The sequence below is a fragment of the Heptranchias perlo genome, chromosome 39 (assembly GCF_035084215.1).
Source record: "Heptranchias perlo isolate sHepPer1 chromosome 39, sHepPer1.hap1, whole genome shotgun sequence".
Classification (NCBI taxonomy): domain Eukaryota; kingdom Metazoa; phylum Chordata; class Chondrichthyes; order Hexanchiformes; family Hexanchidae; genus Heptranchias; species Heptranchias perlo.
The window spans coordinates 2,434,420-2,454,439 of NC_090363.1; the positions used below are offsets into that span (position 1 = coordinate 2,434,420).

The 20,020-nt window shown below is 46.6% G+C and overlaps 1 protein-coding gene across 1 annotated transcript; it reads left to right on the forward strand.

The window, feature by feature from the left end:
- Nucleotides 1–2,907: 2,907 nt before the first annotated feature.
- Nucleotides 2,908–19,748, forward strand: LOC137304966 (zinc-binding protein A33-like). The gene is made up of 6 exons (XM_067973742.1): nt 2,908–3,336; nt 3,429–3,524; nt 3,617–3,850; nt 6,092–6,114; nt 6,219–6,328; nt 17,797–19,748. The coding sequence occupies exons 1-6, from the start codon at nt 2,908–2,910 to the stop codon at nt 18,348–18,350; spliced, it is 1,446 nt and encodes a 481-aa protein (XP_067829843.1). The 3' UTR covers nt 18,351–19,748.
- The last annotated feature ends 272 nt before the right edge of the window (nt 19,749–20,020 follow it).

Sequence of the window (20,020 nt, forward strand, 5' to 3'; positions counted from 1 at the left end):
TCGATCCAGTTAGCTTGGCCAGAGTGTTCGGCGTTGAGATAAAGTAACAGAATGTTACCACCAGCCGCATTTTTCAAATTCCAATTGTGTGCCGGAATAGTTACTTAGAAATCACAAGGACAGTCAAGGTGAATGAAAACTTCCAGTTGACCTCCGCAGATTAGAAACCATGTTTCAATAGAGTTGAAAAAACACGCAGTCAGCAAATGGAAAACACTGCCGGAGGACTGTGATTCAGAATTCAATTCGAATTGTTCAGAACAAGTTCGATAACCTCCCCGGTATTCACAGAGAGTTCCACAGATTTCCTGTAACGTAACTTCAATGCAATGTTTCAAAATTCCTTTCTTAAAATCGAGTGACCTTCAAAGTAGTCAATTCCCCGAAACATGAACTTGATATAAGCTCATCTAAATCGTGTTGAAACGAATTGCGAGCAAACTCCGCCAACGCGCCAAATAAAAAGGGGAAAAGCAAAGTGCGAACGCTGGAAATTTTAAGTGAAATCAGAAACACCGGAAATACACAGGTGTGTCAGCACTTGCGCGCAAAAAAGACAGGTTAATTGTTGAAGTGTCGAACTTTCCAGTGTCACCGGACCTACGGAACCTACCAATCAATAACATAAGTGGAAATGTAGCAGCACCGGTAGAAAGTTGGTTGAGGGGTACAAAATAAAGCGCCAGTCCCACTGGGTTATGCTGTATTGTAGGAGGGTCACTGCTGAGTCCACTTTTGCTCTCGGTGTGTATAGGTGATTTGGACATGGACGCAATAGAACCACAGACGTTAACAGCATAGAAGTGGGCCATTCGTGTCATGGTTTCTGTGCCAGCTCCTTTCTAGAACAATCGAAACCTAATCCCATTGCCTACTTTTCCCCCCAATTAACTGACCACACAGGGTAACACAGGCAGAAGGGTGGGGTAGCCAGAGGAGTGGCAGGTTTAATTTAATGGGGAGACGTGTGATGTGATGAATTTTGGGAAGGGAATACGAGGAGTGGGAGGCGTGCAGTCAATGGGAAGATTGAGAAAAGTGTGTACAAACAAAAGAGACCTGGAGATTTAAGTACATAATTCATCGAGAGTGTGAAATCAGACAGATAAAAACCATTTAAAAAAAGGCCAATAGCATTTTAGGTTTTATAAATGGGGTTGTATAATACGAGAAGAAAGAAGACCCATGAGGGATCTGTACAAGGCAACACAGCTAGAGCACTGTGTACATTGTAGGAAGGACATGAAAGCCATGGAGAGCGTACAGCGTAGATTCACCAGGTTAGCAAACTAGTTATGAGGAGGGAGTTGAGCTGCAGGGATTATTTCCACTGAAGCTGGGGAGATTTAATAGAATTGTTTTCTAAATGAAGGGTTTTTTTTTATTGTGAACAGAGAAAAACCATTTCCTCTGGTTGGGGATTCCGTGACTTGGTTGGTCAATTTAAAATCCTCAAGGACGTAAACAGAAATGTCTTTACTCAGAGAGTTGTTGAACTATGGAAAACCTTTGCTAGGATGGGTGGTCGTGGCAGAGACCATTGCATCTTGAAGGGAAAACTGGATAAATGTTTGAGGCACAGGGCTATTGGGAGAGGGCAGTGGGATTAGCTCTGAACTGCTCCAGCAAAGAGCCGACTCAGACATGATCAGTATAATGGCCTCACTCTGTGCCGTTCTAAACGAGGGTTCAAGCTACTGATGCTTTTTTTTCCTTAGAGTAACAAATTTAAACTTAATTTCAACAGATAAAGAAGCTGGGATTGTTTCCCTTAGAGCAGAGAAGGTTAAGGGGAGATTTAATAGAGGTGTTCAAAATTATGAAGGGTTTTGATAGAGTAAATAAGGAGAAACTGTTTCCAGTGGCAGGAGGGTCGGTAACCAGAGGACACAGATTTAAGGTAATTGGCAAAAGAACCAGAGGGGAGATGAGAATGTTTTACGCAGCGAGTTGTTCTGATCTGGATTCACTGCCTGAAAGGGCGGTGGAAGCAGATTCAATAATAACTTTCAAAAGGGAATTGGATAAATACTTGAAGGGAAAAGTTTGCAGGACTCTGGGGAAAGAGCAAGGCGGAGTGGGACTAATTGGATAGCTCTTTCAAAGAGCCGGCACAGGCAGGATGGGCCGAATGGCCTCATTCTGTTGTGTAAAATTCTATGGTTCTATATGATATAAGGACTTACTGTGACTTTTCCCGCTGTTTGAGCGTTTAACGTTTTGATGAATACACTCAGGCCGGGGATGGGGGGGGGGGGGGGGGTGAGGGGGGATGGGGAGGGGGAAGTGGGGGGCTCCTGATCTTCCACCGAATTTAAACCCAGCGCATACTGGATATCTTAGGCTCTGAAATTCCGCGGGGCTACTTTCGCTCTCTTGCGGCAACTTCAGCGGTAGATCTGCGGAGCCCCCAGAGAAACGACGTGAGCGGCCTTTTTGCACCGCCCCGAGCAGCAGCGGATGTCTGGCGGTAGCGCCGCGGAATCAGAGCCGTGATTTTACGCCAATTTACCATATCCCCCCCCCCCCCCCCGACACACACACACACACTTCAGTGAACGGAAAATCGCAGGCTGGCCAGCAACAAGAACACAAAAGGGAACTGCATTGAACTCAATCGGCCACATCGCTCCGCCCCGGGGATACTGGTATTGGAGAGAGGACCTTCCGTTCCATATATGGACAGAACGCAAGTCGCTGGTTGCTTGAAGAATATAACAAGTGTTTTATTCCACCCACGCGCCAGGGAAAATCGCGCGATAAGGTGCAATTCTTGCCCTGACAATCACACTGAAAGCCACAAGCCTTCGGCGCTCCACCAACAGTTATTACTTCTGATACCGCCACGGGGAACTGCGGAAGCAGAGCGACGCTGGTAGTCGATGCAGCTTGAAGCAGCAATCGCCGATGCCGATGATGGCTTCGGGACATTCCACCCTGAGTGTGGAAGATGAACTAAACTGCCCCCTTTGCTTCCAGCTCTTCGCCGATCCGGTTATACTGGACTGCGGCCACGATTTCTGCCGGGAGTGCATCACCCAGTACTGGGAAAAGGAGAATAACGCGCTTTGTCCGGAATGCGGCCAGGTCTTTGGGGACAGAAGCCTGAAATCCAACCGGGCGTTGGGAAAGCTGGTTAAAAAGAGCAGAAATCTCACTCTGAACCTCAAAGTGAGGGGCAACAAACCTTACTGCATCGAACACGAGGAAGAACTGAAGCTGTTTTGTGAAACGGACAAGAAACTGATCTGTGTGATGTGTCTGGACAGGAGAGACGGACGGAGCCATAAAGCCCATAATTTCATGCTGATTAACGAAGCTGTCGAGATCTACAAGGTAAGAGGGCGACCGAGGCTTCACGGTGCGCTTGCTTTTAATTTGCGTCATTGAAACATAATCCCCGCTATGAATTTCGATTTTAATTTCAGGAAAAAATGAAGCTGAGCCTACATTCTCTGAAGCAGAAGAAATCCTATTACCAAGAGTTTGAACTCAAACAACAGGAAAAAATCACAGAAATCAAGGTAATTTCTCACTTGTCGAACCGTTTGACTCCGGTTGGTTTTTTGGTCCGTTCCTGTCAACTGGGTTAAATTGAGCACTTTTTCTTTTGTAGGATCAATCGAACAAACTGCAGGGCCACATCACAGTCGAATTTTCTAAAATGCGCGGCGTTCTGGACGAAAAACAGCAGATTTTATTCACGGACCTTACGGCGCAAGAAAGTGATGTTTTGAGCAGGATGGAGATGAATCTTCGAAAAATTCAAGACAATTTAAATCGCACTCAGCAAATGTTATCAAACGTGCAGAGACGATTAGACCATCACGACGTGTACACCTTGTTGAAGGTGAGCGGATTGTTTGGCAGGTTTCCTGGACAATCATTAACAATCCAAAGGCTGCCAATGCGCACAGCGGACCCGCTAATTCCGCGGGGCTCCTTCCCATCTCCCGCCATGACTCCGGGAGACCGGGTCAACCTCGGCGGAATTCCCAGGCCGTTTCTTTTTGTAAACGCGATCACATTCGTTCGTTAAAAAATAAACAGAAACGCAAATGCAAAGCCACATCCTCACTCAGCGTGTGAAGAGGGAATCAGGTTAATTTTTGTTTTTTGTTATTTTCATGGGGTTTGTGGACGGGACCTGACCCTCAGTACTGATTAACCCGCCCTCCCTTTTCAGGTATTGATAACTCAGTTGTGCATTTCCAACTATTTTGTTTTCCGATTTCCAGTATTGGGAGTTTTCTTTGAAAAAAAAGAGAAACTGCTTATATTAGAAATCATAATTAAAAATGTTGCGGGTGAAATTGGACACGGACGGGGACACTCAACAAGCGATTCGCATTGAGGGACTGTTATACCGATACCAAGAAACACAGAAAGTTAGCATGCAGGTACAGCAAGTAATTAGGAAGGCAAATGGTATGTTGGCCTTTATTGGAAGGGGGTTGGAGTACAAGAATAAGGAGGTCTTGCTACAATCGTACAGGGCTTTGGTGAGACCCCACCTGGAGTATTGTGTACAGTTTTGGTCTCCTTACCTAAGGAAGGATATACTTGCCTTAGAAGCGGTGCAACTAAAGTTCAGATTGCTTCCTGGGATGAAAGGGTTGTCCTATGAGGAGTGGTTGAGTAGAATGGGCCTGTACTTTCTAGAGTTTAGAAGAATGAGAGATGATCTCATTAAAACATTTAAGATTCTGAGGGGGCTTGACAGGGTAGATGCTAAGAGGCTGTTTCCCCCGACTGGAGAGTCTAGAACTAGGGGGCATAGTCTCAGGCTTTTTAAAAAATATTCATTCATGAGATGTGGGCATCGCTGGCGAGGCTGGCATTTATTGCCCATCCCTCATTGCCCTTGAGAAGGTGGTGGTGAGCCGCCTTCTTGAACCGCTGCAGTCTGTGTGGTGAAGGTTCTCCCACAGTGCAGTTAGGAAGGGAGTTCCAGGATTTTGACCCAGCGACGATGAAGGAACGGTGATATATTTCCAAGTCGGGGTGGTGTGTGACTTGGAGGGGAACGTGCAGGTGGTGTTGCTCCCATGAGCCTGCTGCTCTTGTCCTTCTAGGTGGTAGAGATCAGTATAAGGGGTCGGACTGAGATGAGGAGAAATTTCTTCACTCAGAGGGCTGTGAATCTTTGGAATTCTCTACCCCAGAGGGCTGTGGATGCTCAGACATTGAATATATTCAAGACTGAGATCGATAGTATTTTGGACATTAACGGAATCAAGGGATATGGGGATCGGGCAGGTTGAAGATCAGCCATGATCTGATTGAATGGTGGAGCAGGCTCGAGGGGCCGAATGGCCTACTCCTGCTCCTATTTCTTATGTTCTGATATGACGCGCTCAACATCCAGTTCTATTGAATATTGGACGTGTCGTATAATGGTCAGTAACCGTGATTCCGCTTGTTGTGTCCCCGCCCACTTCTAATTTCACCCCCCCCGCCCCCCGTTGAACGTACACAACAGGTTAATCAAGAATCTGAAACAGAGCTACAAGTTGGTCGGTTCTACCCAAGTGTCTACAGTGGAAAAACACACCTGTCTTTTCCACTTACAGATGCTGACGTCTCTGTTGCAAAATTGCGAGAATTGCTTGCGTCCATTCCTTTTTAGTTCGGTTGCTTTATTCGTTATTGTGCTTGTGGCAAGTCTAACCTCATTACACCGTCTGCGGGAGATCTGAATGCCTAGACACTGTTACAAATCACGTGGGAATATGCTGGCGTTTAGCTTTTAAATGTGTAGGTTGGGCAAATAATTATTGTTCCCCTTTAATGTAGCATAGCATCAAGTTAGTTACATTTTTGTGTGCTTTTGATTGAGTGTGCAAGGTCAAGTGAGTGTGAGAATGATTGCCACTCTTTTTGAGTGGGACTGAATTTACATCATTGTAACAAATAAGTCTTTACATACAGATCTTTCGAAGTGGCTGGGCTCTTCCAATGGCGTTGGGGAGTATTTGCTATTTTTCTATTGACTCCTGTGCTCTATTGTGCTGTACGGTTGTGTGTTCTTCAGTCTGGTGTAACTTTACCTTCTTCTGTGAGCTCATGATGCCTTTTTTTTGTTCTTTAGGACGCTCCGCTTGACGACAAGAGGTATGACACGTTCTTCACAGAAACTCTGCATAATCATAAAGTAACAAATTGAAGTCCTTGTTTTCATCTTATAATTGTTAATTGTTTCGTATTTGCATCATTAGTGAAGATGATTATCAACCTACGATAGCTGAAGGCAATCTGCCGATCGGAATATTCCAAGGACCTATCCAGTACAAAGTTTGGAAGCAAGTAATAGACGTTATAAATCCCGGTAAGGAATTCTTTTTACACCCATAAAATCCTCAGTAAGTATGACTATCAGCGCAAGAAGAGATACTAAACTTTCAACACGGATCGTGCCCTGAAATTCCGCAGGGCTACCACCAGCCTCCCGCCCTAACTTCTGTGGGAAATTAGTGGAACCCTCAGAGAAACGGTGCAACTGTAATTTTGGCTGTGTCTCTTGGATTTTGCCAGTCTAACGCTGAACCTACGGTGGGAGACACGTGGTAGCCCCGTGGAAGTTCAGGACCAGAATGCCCACATTTTTATTTTTAATTGGCTCACGTCAAAATGAAGGGTCAGGACCAATAGTGCAGGGCGTCGCTAAGATTGAAAAGAGAAAGAGAGATGAGGATGTTATGGCTAGATGGCCATCAACCGAGCGTTTTTAAAGCCCTCACTGTGGAGGGAAAGGGAGATGAGTACAAGATACAGGATCAGAGAATTTCTCCACAAATTTGGCATGACTGGGTTGCAGCTTTAAAGCAAATTCCTTTGATACACTTTGCCATAAATGGAATAACTACAATGTCTTGTAGAAATTGCTTCTTAAAAAGAACAATATTCTTGCCCTTAAAGCCCAAAGCAAATTCCGTAGTTCTGCGGAAACTTTTCTTTTTAACGAGGCAGTGAAGACAAGAATGAAAATTGTTTTGTGGACAATTGCTTAACTCAGCGGTGTCTTTTAAAATTCGAACTCTTCTGTAATTGACAGCGTGAACTTAGCACAAACCATACAACGCATTACAAAATAGGTTAATTACAATAAATTGTCCTTTAAAATCACTTAGAGGAAAGCCTCCTGCTAACAATATCATAGTGGGGAGACTTCCCAATGTGTGTTATTTTTAACACATTATTGTATACTGACAGAACAGGTACCGTTACGATGACCTGTAATTATTTCTGTAGCAAGGGTAAGTGTAAATGAAGCCAGTTCAATCGGCTCATCTGTGAGAATAAATGTATCTTCTTCCTAGATTGGGCAAACAAGCAACTTTTTGATTGATCTCTACCGCTCTCCTATTCTTTTCAAACTTGACAAAGTTCTGAGCCCCTGAGCTTGACCCTTGACCCGGATTCACCGTACAAAAATAAAGTGTAGGATAACTTTTTTTAGGTTTGACAATTGTAAACAATTTTACAACACCAAGTTATAGTCCAACAAATTTATTTTAAATTCCACAAGCTTTCGGAGGCTCCTCAGTTGGTGTGAAATAGTTAATGCACTGATAGTCACTGTCATTACGCCAGGCCACCTTCATGAAGATCGGATAATAACAATGCCAGTGCTTGCTTGGTGAAAGTTCCAATTTCAGCCCTGTGCACCGGGAATTTCCCGCGAGGGTTCCTCCAAACTGTCGCGGTAACTTCGACCAAATATCTGTGGGAACTCCGGAGAAATGGCTGATGTGATTTCTCAGGCAGGCGCACCGATCGTCCACTGAGGTTCCCGTTCAAACTTGTGACGGGGCCTCAATTTTAACTACCCCTCCCCTGCCTGGTGGAAACCAGGCGTGTGGGGGCGGTTAAACGGACTGGGGGTGGGGGGGCTTTCCCACCCACCCCTTTCGACTCAGATCTGACCGCAAGGACACCTGCCCCAAGCCGGCGGGATCCTCTTCAACTATGCAGATCAGGTCCTAATTTCGATCTCAGGCCAGATCTGCGATTTTAACCAGAGGCTTGAGCGAGGCAGCAGAAAGCCTGCCGGGATCCAAGTCGAGGGCCAGCAGAGGCACAGCAAGGTAAGCTTTTATTAATTTTATTGTGTTTCTTTGTAGCCCAGAAGGAGCAAGACTGCTCCTCCGGACCCCGCAAGGAACCTCGGGCCACCCCCTTGTCACGGGCTTCCCCCCACCCCCCTCCCCTCCCTCGATGGAGATTCCCTCCCCAAGACTCACCTGACTGCCAGGGGACCATATCCTCAGCGGCGGCCTCCTGCCACCCGAATTCCCGCTCCCGCCCGCAGCCCATGCATTGATTCCCGCCCGGCTCAGACAGGAATCAGTGTCTGAATATGGAAACGAGGCACAGGCCCTAAAACCTCATTGGGTCCCCCTGATCCCGCCCGAGTTAAAGTTTTTTGCGTGGTGAGCTGCTTGAAGCTATTTGTTCTGCCGTATTATCATTGCATCATAGTACGTTACGGCACAGAAGGAGGCCATTCAGCCCATCATGCCCGTGCCAGCTTTTTGAAAGAGTTTTCCAATTAGTCCCACTCCCTCTGCTCTTTCCCCTGTAATTTTTTTTCACTTCAAGTATTTATCCAATTCCCTTTTGAAAATTATTGCGAAAGTTATTCCCAATATTGAATTGATCATTGGGGGAAAAATAGTTAAAAAAAGACAACACTGAGCATCAATTTCTTTGTCCTAATTTGAAATTGTGGCCTTGACATTCCAAAGGGGTTGTCCACGTTCCAATGTTAGCTTTGACGGAAGACCCCCAGGGAATGGAAAAAACACTTTATAAAAAGGCCTTTAGCCTGTCTTCCACCGGTGTTCTGAGAGATCCGGGTCATTGTATGTTTCTATTTTATTGGCAGACGCAAAGAACGAACGGTGAGAGCAAATCCATGAAATTACTTATTACCAGCAGGGTTAAGCAGTAATATTTATTCTGCCACTCTTTCACTCCCTCGGGGTCGTTTTAACTTTGGGTGGCGGTGTTAAACGGGCGATATCGAATCAAACGGCCGTTACGCCCCCAACTAATGGAAGGGAAAATCGGGCGTGGGGTAAAATGAGCGGGTAATCCGATATCTCATGTTTTAGACAATCGCCCGGATTTAAAATCACTGCCGTGTGGGACAGATCCTTCTGGGACATTTCTTCAAGTCTCAAGCATTTAAAAAGAAAGTCTGACCTCAGGCTCCTGCTACTTGTCACAGCTCGGTAATTAATCGCAATTCGAGGGTAGATTCTAGGATGAGCGCAGGACTCATAGAATCATAGAAGTTACAACATGGAAGCAGGCCCTTCGGCCCAACATGTCCATGCCGCCCAGTTTGCCTGCCTGTTTTCACTCATTTTAATTCCCTGACCAAACAATTTGCTTTCAATCTGCTTCTGTGCCCGTTTCTCATCTCAATCATCACCGCAGAGGAGATGAAACCAATTCATCTGATCACTCACCACGCACTGAATAAATGCTCACCTTGCGTCGCCTACCTAACGCCAGGATTTCCTCACATTTCGGGGTGATTTTAAGTTAACTTGCCAGGCGGAAAACCCACAGGATCGGGTGGAACACCGGTTTTACACCCCGCCCAATATTGCTGTCCATGGAGTGTAAAACGGGCTGGGTGTAAAACCGCCGTTGCACCCGATGGTCAGTTTTCCGACGGGCGAGTTACGTTAAAATTGCCCTCACGTGTACCTGTACCGCTGGTTTCCCTTCATCCCAATGTTTTTTTTATTTCCCTCAGGCCCTGTGTTTGAACTTTTCTTTACCAACTCAGCGGCTGTTGTTACTATCACTTTGTCTTTTTTTCCATTTATCTTACGCCAATGGAAGATAATTTCGTGCGGGACGTATAACGAACGGCCCCGTGCAATATAGCTCGTTCTCGCATTACCGGTCAAGGCGGATTCCGTCTAGGCGAGAGCCGGAAGGGAACCAATCGGAGTTGCCGCTCCTGCTCACTACCCATTGCATGTCGGTGGACCGTGTTGGGTTTGGTTGTTTGGTTCCAAACGGTTGAAAAGCTCGTTGTTAGTCACGCATGAAAAGTGATCTCTTCTGTGAGGCAGCGGGTGTTATCAGCCATTCCGTGGCTTCAGCAAAGAAAACTGGTGAAAATGGCAAACATCGATTGGAAACTATCCTAAGCAGAAAAAAATGGTACCAACATGTATTTAAAAAGTTGTGAGTCTTTGATATCTGAAATACGGAAAATTCTGCAACTGCAGGGCGGTATATGAAAAGAGAAATTATAGGTTAGCGTTTTGGATACAGACTCTTTTCCATAACTGGAATGTGGGAGATAAGCCTTTCATAGGACTGAACAAAATGCACGTTGGAGGGGACAATAGGTAAAAGTCAACAGCCTGCTTTGCCAATTGCTGTCACAAAGAGTCAGTTAAATGGGTGGCGTAACTGTTATCAGGTTATTGGGGACCTAAATTGGTCTTTGCCCGTAGCAGAAAATGGACGATATCGAATCGAGCGCCCAGTTTACTTTTCCATTGAATTTCAGTCACTGTCGGCCATTTTTGCGCCAAGGCCCACGGCCAGTTTCACCCCCTGGCGTCTGAATCAGACAGCAAGGGGCACTGGAAAGGTGAACAGGGATTGAAAACAGCTCCCAAAATAGAAGATAATGAAATGTGCGTGGGATAAACACGCAGGAAAATTGGAGAGACAGGTAAGGTCCGAATTTGCTAGGATACATTTCGAATCGGTGAACTGAGCAGTGCCCAGGAATCCTATTCATGGAGTTTGTATTGAGCAGGGGTGACACCATGTTGAAGGAAAAGTCAGAATGGGTTTCACGGGAGGGTCAACATGGCGCCTGTCGTCATCAGTGGTAATTTTCAGTTTGAGCACTGGCGTAAAACTGGCAGTTTCCGATACGCCCGTTATTCACCCTACCTGATATTCCTGTCCATTGAGATAGATTTTTTTAATCTGCCACTGGGTCGTAAATCTGATGTTACCAATCCGCCGCCTGTTATTGAAACTGTCTGATTTTCATTTCATTTGAAATCAATGGAAAGGCAAATCCAACGGTTTCTATAAGGGGCCAGTGATCTGCAACACCAGTTTTACAACCACGCAGGAAATTTTCAATCTACCCCATTGACTTTAATTGAAAGGAAAAAGCTTGGCTGTATAATGGATGCTCGATCCACCATCCACCGCTGGCCCAAAGTGGAATTACTCCAACAAATCTCCATTTCTTGCCCACATTCTGGAGGAAGTCGCACCACGTCCAATAAATTAGACTGGACGGAGAGAAGGCAAATTGCTGTTGGCCACTTCAGGATGGTGCGGGAGAGCTGATTGGGCAGGGGCTACTTCTGCTTCCAGTTCCAATAAAACTGCCAGAACTGATCAGAGGAAAAGGCTGTTATGGAATAGTGAAGGAGGCCATAGGGAGTAAAATTCAACTTCAGAGAGGGCACAAAATGGGCGATAGCAGTTCGACTCCCTGCCCAAAGTCAATGGGACAGGGCGTATAACGGGCGGCCGAACCGCTCCCGCCTATTTTGCCCCCTCACCGAAGTTGCGTTTCACCCTCCAGTGGTCGATCACAGAGAGGGAAGGCGGTGGAAGAGGTGCTTGATAGGGGCATTGTTCATCTTTCTCCAATTTTCCGAGAAGCCTGTTCACAGGCTATTAAACCCGGAAATCCCCTTTACCGTGGTAACTAGTGATTCGTGACGTTTACCTGTTGTTCTCCCCTCCTTAGTTAAATTTGATCAGTCTTAGAGGGTTTCACTTATCTTCAAGCTTCCCGTCTCTAACCAAAACTTTAACCTATCTTTTTTCTTTTCAGACGCCGAAGGACCCGATGGGCTGAATTCTCCTCCCGGTGGCAGGTTAGCGGCTGGGTGGTACTAGCACCCGGCCACGTAACTCCACCGCTAACCTGCTGAACTTTGATCCCGAGGCCCCCCCCCATTAACCAACAGCATGGTTAGCAGTGGTAATTTCCATCCTCGCTGAGCTACTGCTGCAGAGGCGGAGGGAAATTGATTGTTGTTGCAGCTTTTAACAGGCTGGCAGCTAGTTGACTGGGCAGATCACTCCCTGGCCTACAGGAAGTGCAACTGCAAGTATTTATGGAGGGGACGGTAGCTTTGGGGTGGGGGAGAGTGTCTGCCTGATTCTCGAAAACATCTATTCGAGCGTTGCCGCATGGGACCTGGAGCAGGCAGTCTTATAAGAGGATGGTTCCGGCTGCGCGGAGGGCAGTTGCAGAAACATTAATGCAAGTAATTTTAACCACACCTTCCCTGAGATGATGGGATCGACCGCCGGTTTCACACCCCGCGCATTTTTATGCTCCGTTGACTTCAATGGAGAGCAAACTCTGGCGGGGTGTAAAACTGGCATTCGAGCCGGTCCCGTCAGTTTTTCACCAGAAAGGTCAGGTTAAACTTACCCCTTCTTCACTGCAACCGCGATCACCCCAAGAAGTGCCACAGAGTGCAGGAAGAGGTTTAACGGCCTCAATAGGCCTGTGTTGCCAATCCCTGACAGAGGCTTCCCTCAACTGCCTTCTTCTGCTACTCTGTCCTAACCTGGATGTCAGAACAACTGACTTATGCAAAGGGAAATCTCTGTAGATACTCAAGCACCATCTGAACTGATACAGCCTTGCCCCAAGGGTTACTAATAGTCACCGTGTGACTTAAAGGGACAATGGGCATGCATCTTTCATCATCACGCGATCCATGCACTCACATGGAAGAAACCAAGTCCCAATGCTTCTCACGTTCGTTCATCATTGTTTTCTCTCCCCACAAAGGAAACGGTGGCGCACAGCCACCAACAGAGAAATACAACCGGGGAGAAGCATCAGTGCTGAAAACCATGAGTGCACATGAACAGGGAGTTCTGCAAATGATAGGCAGACAGACAGGAGAGGCTGTGGGAGATTGTGAGATTGGAGGCGATGTGGCAGCAGAAGGTTGGTAAAGGCAAGGCAAGGCTCATCAAGAGTAGTGTCAGCCTCCTAAGTTTTCTCAAAGTTTTGGAGTGTCTAACACTCAACTGTTATTTCTTCAAGATGAAATGCTATTGTGTACACATCTAAACAAGCTCTTCTGTGTTTCACATCACAGGGGGTGCCTTGGAAGGAGAGGCCAGCCATTTGAATGACCACCCAGGCAGTGCCAGAGCCACAGCTGCTATTACTTCCAGATCTAGAATTCCTGCCACTCCATCACCAACTTCACTAAGGCATCTTACCCGTGCAAGCACCAGCACAGGGACCCCATTTGGGAGGGAGTAGTTAGTGAGTCAAAAGGCCTTTCATCAGTGAAACACTGAACGTCGATGAGAATGTGAACCTTGAAGTGGAAGAGAGGGAGATAGCCTTTCCTCCACAGAGGGCAAAGGAAATATAGACCCAGATGGCAAGAGTCGAGTCTTGGAGAGAGCTATGATTCTATGAGGAGTTGAGCAGTGGAGACAGTTTCCAGGCATGTGGTTGAGATGATGGACAAGTGGGAGGAGTCCCCCACATACATTGCAGAACGATTTTCACGACATGCAGAGTACCCTGTGGCAAGTGACAGCCCAGGAGATTTCTGTCGCAACAAGGTGTCTAAATGAGATAGTAAGGAGATGTATGGCATCCGGAACGGCAGCTACCCCTGCTTCACTAGATGCCTTGGGGGTCAGCCTGAACATCACGCTTGCACAAAGCTTCTGAGTCCTCGATAGGACTATTCAGCCTGAGATGACACCGACCAGTAGCCTGTGCCCTGCACCAGTGGGTTATAGGGAGTGGTCACAGACATCGCTGTTTCTCCAAAGAGCGACAATTAACCTTCTCCCTTAAGGTTCCCTCTAATGCCTGCACCGATAGGCGTCTCAGACGCGGGTTCAGCACCCGTGGTACTGCCGGAGAAAGGCCTGCTGGCGGCTGGTTCCTCTGAGGCAGGTCCTTCGCTGGGACAAGAGTCACCCAATCTTTTAAGGTTCGGAGGAAACCATCCTAACTCCCCACTGCTTAATCTCACCTCACTCAGGGAGTACCTCATAAAAGTCGTAGACTAGGGTCTAGAGCAGGTAACTGAACCGGCACAAGGCGTGAACCCAGAGTTCAGAAATATTTGTAGGTGGGGTGATTTTACACCTTTAGGTGAATGTTACTTTTCAAAGTAGACATGTCTCGATCACATGGAGTTCTCAGCGCTTTTCCGTATGAGCTTGTAAGTTTTAGTCATTGTATAATGGCAGGAGACTAAAATATTGTCTTATGAAGGGGAAAGACAGAAATCGTTGACAGTGAGGGTTTTTTTAGTGGGTTTGGAGGGAGAACAGGAAGGTGTGAAGTGACATTAGTTAGTGTGTCAACTTTTATTTATTGTAAACCCTGGGCTCGAAGCCCAGATCTTTCTCCGGGTGCTGACGATTCTGTTTCACGTCTTTCCCCTTCCTGTATAGCCTTTTCATGTTGCGGAAATGGATGTCCTCCCTTCCTCCCATCACCATCACCCCCTCATCTTCCCGAAGCAGCAAGCCTACCTTCATTGTGATGTTATGTAGTATCCATCAATCTACAATGATTCTGGAGACCTCCTCTGGACTGTCTCAGGGCTTTACCGGGAGCCTCAAAGGATACTTCAGAATTCATATAGCCCCTGTCAACTAAAACGATAGGTAGGCAAAGTGCAAATAACGCTCCGGTGTAGCAACCAAATTGCCTCTTCAATTCGGTATCCACCTATAGAGTGACGGTAATCATTTGACTCGGGCTTGAAGAAAAAGTTGAGGAAACTGGAGGGCAGAGGTTAGCGATTCATACTTGACTGCGGGACGGCATGGCATTGCGTGTTAAAGAGTTACCTGATTTCTGCGGGATTATTCTAGGTGGGGGGTTTATACTGGATTAGTTTAAGCGGTAGCAACTACCGCTCCATTGTACTGACTGATTAGCCCCAAAACGGCCTGAAACGGGCGGTAACTGGAAGGAAAATTCAGCCCACCGTCTAATCGCGGCATTTCTGCTTTGATTTCAAAGGATTGTGTTGCGCCCACCCTAAGCTGCAGCAGGTGACCAGAAAGCGGTTCCAACTTCTTTCTGTTTGGGGAGCCGGGTGGAAAATCCCTTCTCGCGATTCCTGGGCAGTAACTCAAAACTTCGGCGGGTGCAGAAAACTGCCGGGATCGGATCGGCCGCCTGTTACTCCTCCCGTTCGACTTTCCTTTCCATCCGCAGTCAATGGAATGGCGCAGCCGATCGGAAACTGGCAGTTAACCGCCCCCTCGCCGATACTGAAAGTGACCCCCCCCCCCCCGATCTCTCAGTCCTTTTGTTAGTTATCTGTACCTGCAATTGGGAAATCGGTTCCAATTTTAACCTGTTGGAGGGTTCCGAGACTAAATATGTTTTCCTGTGTGATGTTATCGCCCCAGGCTGGATACCCGAATCTACGCCGCTGGCTCATTTTGGGAGGGTGGTAGGGGCGCTGCCATTAGCTTTGATCTACCCATCACTAGCCTTTCCTGCAGTCGCTTGCTATCCAGTGATCCCCGCTGGAAGGGGAGTTTATGTGAGGAGGGGGGTGTTGCCACCGTGACCGATAGCCCGTCAGCACTTGTTTTATGGGCTCGTAGATGAGGAAAAGCAACTTAGACGGAGCACCAAGTAGCCGAGGGACTGCCCCTCAACACGACTAACTTCTTCCGAAGGCAGAGACAAGAACGGTGTAAAAATATCTTTCCACATCTCTCACACTTGACGTCCAGTCGCCTGATGACTGTCATCCTGCGTTCCTCTGTCAACCTACCGATATCAGTATTTGTAATAGTGCTAGAAACCAATGGTATCATCCTTAAAGTATCTGTCAGTGCTCTATACAGTAAGATTGATCGTCCTTCTGTAGAATATTGTGAGCTGTGCGTTTATTTATCTGCCTTAAGTAATAAACGGACAGCCCAAGGCTCCGGGTACAATGGGATCTTTCCACTAGAGTGAAGCACCAGTGCAAATGTCGCAGTGTGGGAGTCATTTTCCAACTCGTGCATCCGCTGGGAAGCCTTGCGCACATAGGAAAGTCCGCTAAGATTGTAACTCATCTGCAGCGCCTTAATTTCCGATGTGCATTCCTTTATCCCCATAACTCGTCAGTCGGGTCCACCATCCAATGGCCCCAGGGCAATAAAGTGAGAGATGTCACGGTATTAGCAGGCAGTCTAACCCCGTTCACATATAATGCAAGCCCGCTAACGGACCGCGTTTCAAATGTGCCCGGGCTATCCTGGGAATTTTATAACCTTTAGAATAAAACTTTAGGAGAGAGCGAGCGCTCCTGACCACGCCATAAAAATAGGAACATAGGAACAGGAGTAGGCCATTCAGCCCCTCGTGCCTGCTCCGCCATTTGATAAGATCATGGCTGATCTGTGATCTAACTCCATATACCTGCCTTTGGCCCATATCCCTTAATACCTTTGGTTGCCAAAAAGCTATCTATCTCAGATTTAAATTTAGCAATTGAGCTTGTATCAATTGCCGTTTGCGGAAGAGAGTTCCAAACTTCTACCACCCTTTGTGTGTAGAAATGTTTTCTAATCTCGCTCCTGAAAGGTCTGGCTCTAATTTTTAGACTGTGCCCCCTACTCCTAGAATCCCCAAACAGCGGAAATAGTTTCTCTCTATCCACCCTATCCGTTCCCCTTAATATCTTATAAACTTCGATCAGATCACCCCTTAACCTTCGAAACTCTAGAGAATACAACCCCAATTTGTGTAATCTCTCCTCGTAACTTAACCCTTGAAGTCCGGGTATCATTCTAGTAAACCTACGCTGCACTCCCTCCAAGGCCAATATGTCCTTCCGAAGGTGCGGTGCCCAGAACTACTCACAGTACTCCAGGTGCGGTCTAACCAGGGTTTTGTATAGCTGCAGCATAACTTCTGCCCCCTTGTACTCCAGTCCTCTAGATATAAAGGCCAGCATTCCATTAGCCTTATTGATTATTTTCTGCACCTGTTCATGGCACTTCAATGATCTATGTACCTGAACCCCTAAGTCCCTTTGGACATCCGCTGTTTTTAACTTTTTACCATTTAGAAAGTACCCTGTTCTATCCTTTTTTGATCCAAAGTGGATGACCTCGCATTTGTCTACATTGAATGGCAGATAGTGAGTTCCGAGCATGCGCCAGGTAGTGAATTCCGAGCATGCGTTCAAAACCTCGCAGCTCCTTTTGGGAAGCGCACTTGACGGTGTAACTCTGATCCACCGGTTTCCATCGCACTCTACAGACACCTGTGCACTCGCTTACCTCAGTTCCGATTTGTGACCAAGGTTGGTTGCGTTTTAAGCACTTTTATTAAAATGAAACGTGAATTATACTTTGCAACAAAATGATGATTTTTATGTTCTTGCTCCGTTATTCTATAGATTATAAATATGCAGGCTGCACCGAACCAGCCAGTAAACCTGCTTCCCGAACTGAAGCGAGCGAGGAGATGCCCAGGAAACGTTCCTTTAAATATAGCACCGAAGAAAATAAAAGAAAATGTAATCAATTATATATCGACCTAATATAATGTAATGGAATAGATAGCAAGGATCTGTAGCTTTTCGAACTTATCTTGGAGGTTTTTCACTCCAATACCTCGGAGTTCTAGAGCGCCGAGAGCCGCCATCAAATTATAAAGTTAATTCGCCACTTGCAACAAAAACAACTGTGCTTAGATTAATCAAAGTGCAGTCATTGGAAGGAGCCCTTTCTGATTTTGCTTTTGTTTCATTCCTTTTTTGTCAGTTCCAGCCTATCTGACTCTGAATCCTAACACGGCGCATCCCCGACTCCTCCTTTCCGAGGACCTGACCGTGGTGACTTACGGAGACGTGAAGCAAGACGTCGCGGACAAACCGGAGAGGTTTGATACTTGCGTCTGTGTCCTGGGCGCCGAGGCGTTCACATCTGGGAAGCACTACTGGGAGGTGCAGGTGGGGAACAAGACTGAGTGGGATGTGGGCGTGGTGAAAGAGTCCATCAGCAGGAAAGGACACACTACAGCAACACCGGAATCCGGATACTGGATTGTGTGGCTGAGAAACGGAAACGAATACAAGGCGACAACCGTGCCCCGTACCCGCCTGAACGTAATTGTGAAACCCAAAGCCATCGGGGTGTACCTGGACTATGAGGGCGGACAGGTGTCGTTTTACAATGTGGACAACATGTCCCACCTCTACACCTTCATTGACACTTTCACCGAGAGACTCTTTCCTTACTTCAGTCCTGGTATCAATGACGACGGAGAAAACGCGGAACCACTCAAAGTCCTCCCAGTCAGATGTCACGAAGAATAAATCCCTCCGAGATTTGTCTTTCTTAGGGCCCCGCTTCGGATCATCTTCGCTACTTTATATATATATATATTTTTTGCCTATGTTCAATTGCAAATCGGTTTCAAACCGGTGCCTAACTGCAGCACAGCTACTGAGTTCGGCAGTTTCCAGTTGTTACCAAGCTCCTTACTCTTAACCCACTGATTGAAAGTTTGTTTGTATCCGCTGTTTCTTATTTATGGACAACAGGGTAGGTGAGGCCGCGGCGGTCTTGGAATACCTGCAGGGAAATGCAGTCCGGAGTGATTCTGAGGCCGCGCCTCCATTCCCTGCGGTTGAACTATTATTCAAACTTTGACGATTTTCTGGATGTACGGCCCATAAGAAAGTTTGGAACGAAAAAAGCTCATTTGACTCACCAAATTAACTCATCTCTTAGTCCATGCGCGATTACCTCAATCATGGAGTTCCCAAATCCCAAAGGGCGGATTTTTCCCACACCGGCCGCGCATCAAACGCAGCAGATAGATTACAGGAATTTCACTGGTACCTTGCGTGTCAATTTCCGCCATTAATGTCATTGGACAGAAAATCGGGGGTCGTGTCTCAATTTTCTGCTAAATTTCCCGCTGCTTGCGAGGCCCCGCCGGTAACACCCCTGGTGTCATAATATTCCACTGTATGGGTGCAGATTTTTCTGATACTGCGTCTGGTGTCGTTGGATCGTTCGGGCACGATCATCATTACAGGAAAAGCGGACGGGAAGGCGTGCCTGCCGATAATGATCAGTGAGATTATCTAAACGAACAGACCGAAAACCGAACGGGTTCCGTGCGCCGGATTTTCCCCGTGTTCGCTCTGCCCAATCGGCGCAAGACCGGGGAAAGTTGTCCTGGTATCTCTCTATTCTCTCTAAGCAGGCAAATTTCCATGAGATTACCTGGCACAAGCGGCCATTCGTTATCGGCGTAAGGCAGGCTATTGTAAATGGTAAGCACTGCAGCCAATTCCAATCCTCTCCTCACGCATGTCCTTTCCAGCAGGAGGCACTGGCCGGGAATCAGGAGTCTGAACTCGGGCCCATACTTTCTTATTCCAAATTCAGGCGATTTGCAGATGAACTTCTGGGTACGGACCGAATAGAGTTATTGCTGGCCTGGGTAGTTTAGTAACACACCATTTGGTGTCTATAACCACCGAGCCATTGGGAAAAGTCGCTAAAAATTCCTTCGGAGACAAGTTTCTATCAGTAATGTAAACTGTTTTTTTGGAATATCTTTGAGTCTTCACATCCTGTAGCCAGCATGATCCAGTCGTTGGCTTGTGGTACAATGAAAGGGTTACGAATTGCGCCTTTAGTCTTTTTAACTGATGTATGCATTTTCTTTGTGACTGAATTATGTACAATTTATGAAATTTGTGACAGAAAAATATAAAATAAAAAGACCACGAATAAAATATAATCGAGTTTCATTTTCACTGATTATAAATTATATTGCACAAGTTGTTAGGGGGTTAAATTGACCTTTGGCGGCAGCGCAAAACGGGCGACAGGAAGGAAGGCGAGATTAGAAATTCGTATTGGCTAGTGGCGCAAAACGGGCGTTATCACTTCAGCCGCCCATTGAACTCAATGGAACTGAATATCGTTGGGACGTTGAGCTGACCGAAGCCGCCTGCCCGTTTATATC

What these genes read in the sequence shown, in the direction of transcription:
- LOC137304966 (XM_067973742.1), top strand. Translation starts at nt 2,908, where the DNA reads ATGCCGATGATGGCTTCGGGACATTCCACCCTGAGTGTGGAAGATGAA. An exon ending in AAGCTGTCGAGATCTACAAG is followed by an intron (nt 3,337 to 3,428) that starts GTAAGAGGGCGA and finishes TTTTAATTTCAG; the next exon opens with GAAAAAATGAAGCTGAGCCT. An exon ending in AATAGACGTTATAAATCCCG is followed by an intron (nt 6,329 to 17,796) that starts GTAAGGAATTCT and finishes CTTTTTTGTCAG; the next exon opens with TTCCAGCCTATCTGACTCTG.